At 35.0% G+C, this 13,051-nt stretch overlaps 1 protein-coding gene across 1 annotated transcript in view; it reads left to right on the plus strand.

Annotated features, from left to right (window-relative positions):
• The window catches only part of CEP290 (centrosomal protein 290), a 97,944-nt gene that overhangs the window by 16,226 nt on the left and 68,667 nt on the right, over nt 1-13,051 (plus strand). The window contains exons 13-21 of the mRNA XM_080810438.1: nt 3,884-4,056; nt 5,142-5,304; nt 7,517-7,617; nt 7,688-7,775; nt 8,974-9,086; nt 9,275-10,048; nt 10,265-10,357; nt 10,630-10,714; nt 11,241-11,383. Coding sequence (XP_080666564.1) covers nt 3,884-4,056; nt 5,142-5,304; nt 7,517-7,617; nt 7,688-7,775; nt 8,974-9,086; nt 9,275-10,048; nt 10,265-10,357; nt 10,630-10,714; nt 11,241-11,383 — 1,733 coding nt within the window. The remainder of the gene's footprint in view (nt 1-3,883; nt 4,057-5,141; nt 5,305-7,516; nt 7,618-7,687; nt 7,776-8,973; nt 9,087-9,274; nt 10,049-10,264; nt 10,358-10,629; nt 10,715-11,240; nt 11,384-13,051) is intronic.

The raw sequence follows: 13,051 nt of genomic DNA on the forward strand, positions 1-13,051 counted from the left end.
TTTTATTAAATTATGTCAATAGATATATTATTGATTTTTCTTTTTGAATTTTATCATTTAAAAATGACTTTATGTATATTAACTGTATATTATTAACTGTATATATTACTAGTGTTTAAATTTATTAGTGATGGAAATACTTTCTGTAATTTTTCTGCAATGAAAATTACATTAACCTTTATTACCATATTAGTTATATGAAAGAAATGAAAAATGATGATATAATTGAGTGTAGTTATTTATCCCCTTTTTAAATAGTTAACAAAGAATAGAATAAAATTTTGATCAATGTGCCAGCATCGTAGATAGTTTTCAGAAGTCATTTGACTTGTCAGCATTTGAATGAACTGTACCCAATTTAATGTCTCATCTTATTCTCCCTACCCTGGGACATACTACCTTGCCTAATACATCTGAACATAAGCCCCTAAAACATCAGTGGTCTTATATTTCCTTAGCACTACATACTGTAGTTATAGCAGGACACATTAAGGTTAACTATTCATGACAAGTTCATGACATATTTAACATAACTCTCACAAAAGAGAATAGCTAATGTGTGTGTGTGTGTGTAAGTGAAATAATGGTGGTGGTGGTTGGAGATGTGGTTGTAATTTAGTGAAGCAAAAGCCTCATTGAGGAGATACTGAACACTTTTAGGAAGTGAGGTAGTAAGCCAAGCAGATGTCCCTAAACAGTGGGAATAAGTATAAAGGCACTGAAGTAGGAATATATCGAATGTGTTGAAGAACAAAAAGAAGCCTTTGTGGCTGGAACAGTGGGCAGGTGGGGCAGTAGTAGGTGATGAGATAGATCCGAGAGGTAACCAGGGGCCATGTCACATAGCGACTTAACAGTTCACTGTAAGGACTTTGGCTTTTATTTTAAGTGAGAAGAAGCACCAAAGAAAGTCTCTGAAGACAGGAGTGAAATAATTTGACTTAGACTGTGTCTGCAGTAGATCACAGGAGTAGCAGGGACAGAAGCAGGCAAACCTATTATGAGACTGTTGGAGTAATCCGAAGAGGTGCTGGTAGCTTAGAGCGTGTGGGTAGCAGTAGGGTTGTTGCAGTCCGTTCAGGATGTATTTTGAAGGTGATGGAAATGCAATTTGCTAGCAGATCAGATGTCGGGTGTGAGAGAGTTATCAGAACTTTTGTTCTGAACACTGGGGAGGACTGTTTCCAGCAAGTTTAGGAATGATCAGGTACTTAGTTAAACAGGACATGTTAAGTTTGAGATGCTCATTACACATCTGAATGGAAGTATTAAACAGGCATTTGTTTATATAGAAGTCTGAGGTTTAGGGTAACAGTCTAGTCTCAGGATTTGTATCTCAAGATTTATGTATTTGTATGCACATTTATTTATGTATCTCAAGATTTATATCTCAAGATATAAATTTAGGCATATGGGAACCATATGCTTAAAAATGGTAGCTGAAGTCCTGCAGCTGGCTGAGATCATCAAAGGAATAAATGTTAAGAAGAAAAATGCAAAGATTGAGCCCAGGGATGCTTTTACTTTAGAGGCTGAGGGGATGAAAAGGAGCAACCAAAAGAGGCTAGATGGGAGGAAAATCAGGAATGTGTGGAGTCATGAAAAACCACATGAGGAATGTCATCAAGGAAGAGAATAAGCAATCATGTTCAAAGCTGTATTCAGTGCTGCTGATAAATCAAGATGAGCATTGAAAATTAACCAGTGGATTTAGCATTGGTCACTTCTGGTTTAAGAGAAAATGGATAGTGATGACATAGAACAGTCTAGAGACTTCTTCAAGAAGGACTGTATGAAGGGAAGAAGAAAAATGGGGTAGTGACTTGAAGGGAAAGGGGCATGAGAAAAAGTATTTCTCTCCTTAAAATGGAAGAGATAATCATACTTCTAGGTGAAAAGAAAGATCCATTAAAGAAGAAAATTGACACACCGATGAAGCAGGAGAGAGAGAGAAAACTGCTTGAGCGATATCCTCGAGAAGGCCTTGGGATGGCAACTAGTGTTCCAGTGGGGTAGTGGGCCTTAGGAACACAAAGAATTCATCCGTAGTGACAGGAAGGGAGGTGGAGTGCGTAGATACAGATGCAGGTGACTGGAGATGACCTGATGGTGAGAGCAGGTGGAGCTTCTGTACTGATTGCTTCTCTTTGCTCAGGAAACAAGAAAGTAAGGTTCTTAACTGAAAGGATAGGGGAAGATGTGTTAGAAGTGTGAGTAGAGAGAAGAAGAAAAGAGAAAGTTATAAAATCGTCATCTGAAAAGAGTGAACAGACTAGAAAAATGTTAATATGATTGCTGAGCTAACAAGGCCCACTTGTTATACTTATTTCTATAAGTGTGTATTATGTATTTATTAGAATTATACTTTGACATAGTTTAAACTATTTAAAAGGGTGACCGATACCGTGGGTTTTGCATATTCCAGCCACCAGGAGAAAAAGTGGCCGTTGATCTCTTCTATCAGATGAGAAAGAGGTCTTGCTAATGACATTTCAGTCAGTCCCTAATCATAGATCCCTAAAGTCCACAGAAGGTATGGCTACTAGAAAATACTCTATACTTGAAATTAACTTGTAAATATGACAGCTAATGGTTAGGATTAGATGTAGCTATCAGAACTAGAGATCTGAAAAATGATGGCAAAATCAAGAGAGAAGCTTATTTTTCTCAATTTCTTAAAATTAAAAAAAAAAAAGTTTATTTGTCTCCCCTGTGTGATGGTGTAGAATTAGGCAATCCAGGGTGTTTCCCTCATCTGTCTCGTCCAAAGTGGAGCTTTACCCTCACATTTACATCCCAAACAGCAAGATGGAGGAGGCAGGAAGAGACAAATGGCTCACACTAAAGGATAGGTAGGTAAATATACTGTGGTGGGCCACATGGAAGAAATGAGAGTAGGGGGACACTGGGGACACCTCAGCCTCTCACATTCTCCATCTAGGCTTTTCACTCCAGAAAACAGGGCCCATTTCTTATAAATGTGCATGCTTTCCCACACTAGCCCAATGCCTATACATAAGTACATGCTCTATAAATCACTGAACACTTTTGGTGGTTAAGAAGGATTTGTGTTGATAATGGGAATGCTTTATTTTGGTCTAGCAACAGTTTGGTAAGAAAATATAAGTAGAGATTTTTTAGCTATTAAGACTAAGTTTAGCTGCAAGCAACAAAAAAAATTAAATATAGCAGCAGTTTAGACAGGATAGAAATGTATTTTTCCATGATATAAATAAAGTTTAGGTGACTAGTTTGGGGTTGGTGTGATAACCTGCCCAAATATGGGATATCAGTCATCCTGTATCTTGCTGCCCTGCCTATCTCAACATGTGGTATCCAGCTCCTGTTCTCCGTGTTTGAGTTCCAGACTTAATATCGTATTCCATCTAGCAGGAAGGAGGAAAGAGAAAAGAGTCACTCCTCTCCTTTAAGAACATTTCCTGAAATACATGGCTTGTCTGCTTGTATCCCGTTGGTCACATGACCACACCTAGCTGCTGGGGTGACTGGAAATTTAGTCTTTATTTCATGTGGCCATGTGTCCAACCAAAATTGCATTCTTCTGTTACAGTGGACAAAGTTTGAACAGTGGGAACAGATAGCTAGTGTTTTTTGCCACAATGATCATTCTTTGTAAAGCATCGTGTTTTGCAATCTTATATAATCTGTAGCCGTTCAGCCAAGATTTTATTGAACTTTTTAAGCTTGTCCTGTCAATAAGATGAAAACAAATTTTATTTTTCAAATATAAAAAAATAATAATAAAGAGACTTTTTAAGTGACATACCACTTTTCCTGCTTCTCGTATTGGAATCAGGGATTTAAAGGAATAAGTAATCAATTCAATTAATTCATGTGCTTTTGTTTTTGTTTTGCTCTGTAGGTGCTTCAACTCTTTCCCAGCAGACTCATTATATGAAAATTCAGTCTAAGGTTCAGATGTTAGAAGAGAAAACTAAAGAGGCTGAGAGAACAGCTGAACTGGCTGAGGCTGATGCTAGGGAAAAGGATAAAGAACTAGTTGAGACCCTAAAGCGATTAAAAGATTATGAATCGGTATGTATTTTTATCTTGTCAGTCAAGGAGCTTAGATTATTCTTGCCACTCACAGTTAGACTGTTCTGTGCCATTACCGTTTACCTTCAAAAACGTTCCAGAAGTGTTTTATGATAAAGGTTATCTTGGTTGGTTTGTACTACCCTATTCAAACTTCGGAGCAGCATTTGCTTTTCAGCCGGAGAATTGTTTTCTGGCCATTTGATCAAAACATTTTGCCCAGATCGTCAGCTTTGTTGAGACAGCAAGTTTAGTTTCTTTGTAATTGGTGTCATTGTGCCAGCATTATAGATGTGACACCACTGGTTTATTTGCCAGAAGCTATTTCAGGGACAGTTTTGCTGCCTACTGTGCCAACGCACAGTACGTACTTTGTACTTTTTGTATTTTTAAATCTCATTACCACTAAGGCAACTAATGACTTGTATATTCTAATGCTATTACTGATTCACTCTTATTATTCCTTTCCTATATTTTGTTAAGTGTTTTTAGTTTGTTTATTGGGGGGTGGGTAAGAAGCTCCCTGGAGATGGCATGAACATTTGATTTATCTTCATAACCCCAGAATTATCTAGCATGGTCTTATACACAGTCAGCATTCACTAATTTTATATTTATTTATTTATCTGTTTATCTCTTTATTTATTTTGAGAAAGAGAGAGAGAGAGAGAGAGAGAGAAAGAATGAGCAGGGTGGTGGTGGGGAAGAGGGAGAGAGAGAATCTTAAGCAGACTCCACGCCCGGTGTGGAACTCACTTTGGGCTTGATCTCAGAACCTTCAGATTATACCAGAGCTGAAACCAAGAGTCAGATGCTTAACCCACTGAGCCACCCAGGCGCCCCTTGTTAAATGTTTTATATGTCATTCTCTGAGTCACTTTGTCATTAGGATGCTATACTGGGAAGTTCCAGCTGTCCCATTTTCCATCATATTACTGGATTTGTTTTTTAAAAGCACAATAAAAAGCACAGTTTCATGACACAAATCTTACATATATGTGTACTTCCCTTCAGACTTAATAAGAAAATTAATCTGATAATTTATTCAAATAAACTACATTATACTTAGATTGGATGTTTTTCAGGGAATATATGGTTTAGAAGATGCTGTGATTGAAATAAAGAATTGTAAAAACCAAATTAAAATAAGAGATCGAGAGATTGAAGTATTGACAAAGGAAATCAATAAACTTGAGTTGAAGATCAATGATTTCCTTGATGAAAATGAGGCTCTTAGGGAGCGTGTGGGTAAGTCATCTTTTAAGATCCATAGTTTGATCAATCCTAATTGTCAAGTTATTTTTTATTTTTCTTTTTGTTTATGTACTGTTATTTTTAAATAGTTGAGTGTACTTTTTTCCCCCCAAATAAACCCTTCTGTAAACATATTTAAAATGAAATTGGAGCTGCTCTGATTGAAGTGGGACTAGGGATTTAATGGGTTTGGGATGGTGGGTGGGCGGGCCTAGAGCACTGCTTTATTCAGTCTGGTATCTTTTCAAGTAATTGCTTGTTTAAAAACTGCTTAAAAACAATTCCTTGTTTAAAAACTGAAAGTCTACTAAACTAATACCACATATTAGAAGTTAACTTCCCCCCCTTCCTTTTTGTCAATAAAGTTAGGATCTGTATGACCCATTTGGTTTGCAAAATACTCTGATTCAGATGAATTCCTGAGGACATTTAGAAGTACTGGTTAAGTACTTTTATGATTTATGCTGCTTAAATTTAACTTTGAGTATTTTAAGGTTACTATTGATTCTAAGAAGTAATTAGTAAATATATCTTGAGAGTTTATTGATGTCAATAAATAGTTCATTTAGTGTTATTCATTTGCATATTAAATTATGACAATCCTGCTGCCTCCTGACGGTGCACGAGAGAAGAATGAGGCACAAACAAGGCAGCTGCAAGAGAATGGTAGCAGGGGACGAGAGTAGAAAAGACTGTCGCCCCGAACAACTCCTCATTCTCCTATTTATTAGAAAGTGGGTATCAACCAACAAAGCTGGAGTAGATTGCACATTGACCATGAGTCTTGTAAATACGTAAGAAGAAAGGCAAAATATGGCTGGTTATGTAGTATATGACCTGTAGGAGCTAAGCCCAAAAGAAAGGATTGTCTGACTAACTGCTGATGCTCCAGGGAAGGGGAGATAACGGAAAAGTGAAGCAGGCGGCGTTTGCCCTGAGCAAGCCAGGCATCCCCAGCTGCTGGGCTTCAAGGACGTATTGTCCTCTTTGCCAGAGGCCTATTGCCAGTACATGTTTTTCTTAAGGCTTTATCTAACCATGCTTGGTAACTAGTATAATTTCTTATAGGTTATATTTTAAGCAGTATGTAGTTCTGAGGGATGGTTACACAGTCCAATCTAAGTTGCTACTTTGAAGTGAAAATAAAAATCTGAATATTGATTTCATTATACTTGGTAAATACCAGTTAATGCTTTCTTAGAGTTAAGTGATCATTTGTAAAAACTGTGCTCTATAGGAAGGAAAAATAAAATTTTTATGAGGATGATTTATTTATGAAAACATATCTAAGTAGGATGCAGAATCATGCCAGTACCCCAAGTTAGCCTTCTGATCAACTTGACCTACTGGATCACAGCTGACTTCAAACTGGAAGTTGCTGAAGCTGACTGAGCCAATTAGGTAGCTCTCACACACCAGATTTCCTATATTTTATTTTATTTTAAAAGATTTTATTTGAGAGAAAGAGAGAGAAAGAGGACACACACCAGCAGTGGGAGGGACAGAGGGAGAAGCAGTCTCCCTGCAGAACCACGAGTTCAACATGGGCTCAATCCCTTGACCCTGAGATCATGACTTGAACTGAAAGCAGGTGCTTAACTGACGGAGCTACCCAGATGTCCCTTTTGTATTTTAAAGCCTCTAGATCTTGTCTTATACTTCCTTAATATCTACTTAGTAATAGTAAGTTAGGAGACAGGAACAGTGGGGATATCAGACTCATGTAATATAGTTGATACTGATATTAATAATGACTACTATGTCCCAGGCATTGGACTAAGTACCTTATATGGGGTAATTTTTTAACACCTTGACAACAAGCCAAAGAAAGAAAGAAAAAGAAATGCAGTATCCCTACAACTTCGTTAATAATTGAAAGTGGGAATTGAGTGCAGGTCTTTTATTCCACAACTTCTGTTTTGAATTAATATATTCTAGTACTTTCATGACAATCTAACATGGAGAAGAAGACAGATCCTGATATATTTTGTCAAGATTTCTATTAATAATTGTGATAAAATTATGGTGACTTACAAGGTTATAGTTCAAATATCTAGAAATTCTTGCACAAAAAGTACCTCATTCTTGAGTGATGCTGGCTGAATAAAATTGTAACCATTTGGTTGATGATAATCAATTGCTATATGAATTTTTATAGCTCATTTGAATGTTGATAAGTTTTTAATTATATTGCTTTTTATTTTAGGCCTTGAACCGAAGACAATGATTGATTTAACTGAATTTAGAAATAGCAAAAGCTTAAAACAGCAGCAGTACAGAGCTGAAAACCAGATTCTTTTGAAAGAGGCAAGTGTGATAGTCAATTAGTTATTTTCTGGTTGAACCAAAAGAAATACTAATAATGTGTACTTTATAGATTGAAAGTCTAGAGGAAGAACGACTGGATCTGAAAAAAAAAATTCGCCAGATGGCTCAAGAAAGAGGAAAAAGAGCTGCAGCTTCAGGTATATGCAGTTATTCCAAATCCTTAAAAGAATCATTGGAAAATGAATTGTTTGAAGCTGAAATTTTTTGTATCATATATATTATAATGGTTCTGCTGCAAGTTTAGTAAATGAAATAATGGCCTGATGAAGAGTATTTAATTATCATTGATTTCTGTCCTAAATCTGAAACAGGCAAAAACAGAAAAAACACAATGGAATAATTGAACAAAACTTCAGAATCATCGACTTTTGAAAACTTTACAGTATAGTCTTTTAATTCCCACACAATCCCAATATGCTATGATCAATGATGATGATATTTAGTAATTTCTATGTTGGTATATGTTGCTGTTAATATCTTCCTTAAGAGCAGTATATTGAAAACTTTCTTTGTACATTATTCTTTATTAATTGAAAGCAATGTTTTATTGAATAAAAATTAACATTTTTGTTTATCTTATTTGATACCAAGCAAATAGTTGGTTAAGTTTTGTAATAGCAATTGTAGTGCCTTTTTCTAAGAAGACCATAGAGAAGGAATTTTTTTAACTTCACCCAAGTCCACAAGTATTTCAATAATGAAGAGCTTTTTGTTCATTGCTTTGTTCTGTTTTTGGTTTGTTTATTTTGATTTTTTTTTAATCATCACTGTTTCTATAATATATCAAAAAATTTCTAGGATGGCAAAACTTCCTAAATTATTAATGTATTAACCAGTTTACTCATTCATGATTCTTATCTATTTTATATATCTCTAAACTACTTCAGTACTTACTATGTTAAAGTATAGAATGTGTAAAGAATTAAAGAGAAGATAAAAGTCATGTTAGTTTCTCATATTATTAATATTGAAAGTGAGCTAAATCAGGAAGTTGTATAGGCTACATGTGGATCAAGGATTTTGAAAATATTCTACCTTTTGTTTGAGTTAAAACTAGATTTTACTGGGATGCTTGGGTGGCACAGTCGGTTGGGTGTCTGCCTTCAGCTCGGGTCATGATCCCCGGGTCCTGGGATTGAGTCCGGCATTGGGCTCCTTGCTCATCAGGGAGTCTGCTTCTCCCTCTGCCTGCTGCTCCCCCTGCTGTGTGCTCACTCACTTTCTCTCTTTGACAAATATATGAATTTTATATTTATATATGATTTTACTTTCTAAGAATTAGAATAATAAGAGAGTTATTTTATATTTCTAATTTGTTAATTCTTTTATATGTAGGATTAACTGTTGAGGACCTGAACCTAAGTGAAAACTTTTCTCAAGAAAATAGAATAGGAGAAAGGAAATTCGATTTTGCAAGCCTCAAAAATATGAGTGAAGCTCAATCAAAGGTAAACAGTATTGTTATGGCAAAGAGAATAGAAGAAAAATGTTACTATTAGTGCTTTCATTTCTTCCCCAGTTACCTGATTTTGGACATTGCTTCTTTTTATAGTTGTTAAATAACTTCTTTTTTAAAGTTTAAATAACCTGTTGATCCAAAGATTGATTAATGAGACTTTATTTACTCTAAATACAGATTAGGAGTTCAGATAAAATAGAGCTGCTGCATAGGAGACCATCGTTTGGTTTTCCACAGTTATATCAGAATGAACCAGAGGAGAATGTCACCATAGGATCATTATCAAGAATGTTATCTGAATTTCAACATAGTGTAGAAAGTGAAGTGGATCCTTTTGTCTCTCTAACTAAACCTTCTTCATCTGTACAAGTAAAAGATAATAATTCACCTCCAGAAACTATTACAATAAAGGAGATTTTTAAAGCACCATGTCTACAATCTTTAAGAAATCTAGAATCATTAGTCAATAGCTTTAATAGGGAGAGCCATGAAGAAATAGATGACTACTTACACTCTCTTTCTGACTACTCTTTGAAGAAAGTGTCAAGAAGCTGTCAGGCACTTGAGAAGACTAGTTTCACACAGAAAAGCAGTTCATCTTTACAGGCCTTATCAACAGCTTCAGACTTAATCCAGAAGTTATCACTTAGGCAGAAATCTGCAATATTTTGTGAACAAATTCGTGATAATAGAGCTGACATGGATGAATCACAAGTAGCAACATCAGAAGATGAACAGGTTCATAACCAGATAAAATATGCTGATACCAGTTTGAAAGAAGACCTAAGAAAGAGTGAAGTGCCTTTGCAGACAGAGATTTTGAAAAGTAAACTTGATGTTAATCTTCCGGATCATGTGCCTATTACTACACAATCAAAATCATCTCAGGTAGATCCACTTGAAAATCTTATAGAACAGCTACGGAGAGAACTAGTATTTCTTAGATCTCAGGTGAGCTTTCCTCCAGATTCTGTTACTGAGATCACCTTTTTTATTAACTCTTTTTTTTAATGACTTCCTAACAAAGTTCTCTAAGTAATAATTGTAATAAGATTTTTTTTATGCTTGCACATAACACAAATTTATACACATTTTTAAAAAATTTAAAAATGCAGTGAGTTTGACGTGAAATCATTGACTTGCCTAATTTATTAATTATTCCTTTAGAATGAAGTCATAGCACAGGATTTATTGGTCAAGGAAGCACAGAATAGAAGTGCAGAAATAGAGCTTGAACGTCATAGAACCCAGGCAGAACAGGTAGTATAGGGGCAGACTATTAAAAGAGATGATTGTGGTACTAAAGACAAAAACTTTCATTATATTTCTTTGCCTTTTACTGTGGGAGTGGGTAAAGGAAGAAAGTGGGAGCAAGACCACCAGCTGTTTTACCTTTTGGGTTTTATTGTTATTACTACTGTAATAGCTTGTCTCTAGTGTGTTATACCTCAATTAGTCAAAATTTTTTAACTTGAAAACTATAGTGATGTTTTGTTTAAAAAAATCAATTTTATTCTTTGTGTTCTATACAGAATGAATTTCTTTCAAGAGAACTAATTGAAAAGGAAAGAGATTTAGAAAGAGGTAGAACAATAATAACCAAATTTCAGAATAAATGTAAGTTATTGTTTCTTATTTTTCTGTACTTATTTATCCTATATTGAAAATTATGGATCTAAAAGGACTTTAAAACATTCTTGTTGTCTAGTCTGTTTTAACTTTAATTACCTCCATAATACATAAGCTTCAGTGTCTCTCATTCATGTATTTGGTTTGCCTTGCTATATTCATTGTCAAAGTTATAATGGGAAATTTTTGTGGTGATAAATGAGTCAGTTTTTCTTTTTTGTTTAATGAACTTGGAGTTAAAAAATGAATTTAAAAGATGTTTAATGAAATGAAGACAAAGTATGTTTATGATTTCTTTCAACAATGAAACATATATATGCACATGATTTAAATAGGTGTATCATTTAATTCAACTATTCACACATTGGATTTATAGGTGATTTTTTTGTACATTTATTTACTTTGGCATTTCCAAATGGGTATTTTTTCTATATGTGATATATTTGTTATTTGTATAGAGTAGTGTAAGTTGTGAAGAAGGTACTCATTGAATGAGAAAATTATGTCATTTTAGTAAAAGAATTAGCTGAAGAAAATAAGCAGCTGGAAGAAGGTATGAAAGAAATATTGCAAGCTATTAAGGAAATGCAAAAAGATCCTGATGTTAAAGGAGGAGAAACATCTCTAATCATCCCTAGTCTTGAAAGACTAGTTAATGTAAGTTTTTTCCACATAGGTTTTATTTTGTTGTTTCCTGCTTTAAAGATGTTGTTCAGCTGTTCTCTGGCTTTCATTCTTTCTGGTGAGACATTTATAGTCATTTGAGTCACTGTTCACTGTTCCCCTGTTTGTTACATGTCGATTTCTCAGGCTTTCAGAACTTCCTCTGTTACTTGGTTTTCACCGGTTTCACTATAATGTGCATTGGTGTGTGTGTAGGTATGTGTGTGCATGCATATATTTGTATGTGTGTATGTTGTTTGGGGTTTGCTGAGTTTCTTCAGTCTGTTTACTTGTGCTATTCACTACAATTGAAAAGTTTCCTCTTTTTAGTTCTTCAGTTATTTTTTTTTGTCCCAATGTCTCTGGGACTCCAGTGACACATGTTAGAACTTTTGATAGTGTCCACAGGTTTTTGAGGCTTTTTTCATTTCCCCCCTAATTTTTTTTATATTTTCTCCTTCTGATTGGATAATTGTTATTTATCTTTTTTAAGATCACTGATACTTTCCTCTAATGTCTCAATTCTTCCATTTGAAAGGTCAGCCTGGCAGAGTTTTTAACAGAATTTGGAGTTCCTTTTTGCTGGTTATTTTCTTTCTGGAATTCTTGTCTTACTTTCCAGACTTTGGGCTCTGTCTCTGGTTTTCTTGGCCAGAAAGATGACAGGTCACTGCAACTGTAGCCTGTCCCTTCCCCATAGCACCACCCTCCCCCCACATGCAAAATGCACTCGTCAGTGGTTCTGTCTTCCAAGTTTTAAGTCCTCTCCAAAATCTACTTGCTTTTGTTTATTTTCTAGAACCTTGTTAAGTGTGGGAAGTAGTCTGGTAGGACCTTATGCCAGAAACCTAGAAGTGTAATAGGATGTAGTAGGAATATTGTAAATTCCTTAAGCACTGCTTAAGGAATGCTTAAGCATTGCTACAGGAAAAATATTAGCCATCAAATAATAGTCTATTTATATCTACTATATAGAGATTTGAGCATTCTACAGTATTGAGTGTTACATAAACTTGAATAAAATACACATTTTAAATTATTAATATTTAAATATATTGTATACATAATCTAAACATACTTAGCATATATTATTGCTTCCCAAACTTGTGCTTCCCAAGAAAATGTTATTTGTTGAATTGCTTTTTTTATGGTGAATTAGTCAGTAGTTGAACACTTGTTCTTAGCAGCACTGTATTGTAGCAGAGAGGAAGAGTGATACTGGTATGTTCAAAACTTCCGAGGCAAGAAGATCATTTTGACAAAGTTTGTGAGAACCATTTAATTCTCTTTATAAGTTACTCATTTTTATGTTCCTTCTCCTGTTGGTGACTTTGCCTCTGCTATTTTGAGTGTCTAAAATGATTCTTTATGCTTTTTCTGTGAACATCTTTCATTTATGATGCTACCCACTATTGATAGTGTCTCTAACTCAAACTATTTTCCAAGGGAAACTCTACTTAGTGACCAAATACAAACAGAACAGATAGAGCAGGAAATTCTAACTTCTTCTGTTTCAGTTGACAGTTTCTGGTCTTGCCAGGACCACTGTTTCCAGAGATTTCATCTGCTTCTATCCTGGGTTGTCATTCTTTTCTGATTGATATGCCCTGTCTGTAACTCGCAAATGACCTAACAATTCCTGCTGTAAGAAATCTTCAGAAT

Source organism: Martes martes, assembly GCF_963455335.1.
Source record: "Martes martes genome assembly, chromosome: 8".
NCBI classification, from domain to species: domain Eukaryota; kingdom Metazoa; phylum Chordata; class Mammalia; order Carnivora; family Mustelidae; genus Martes; species Martes martes.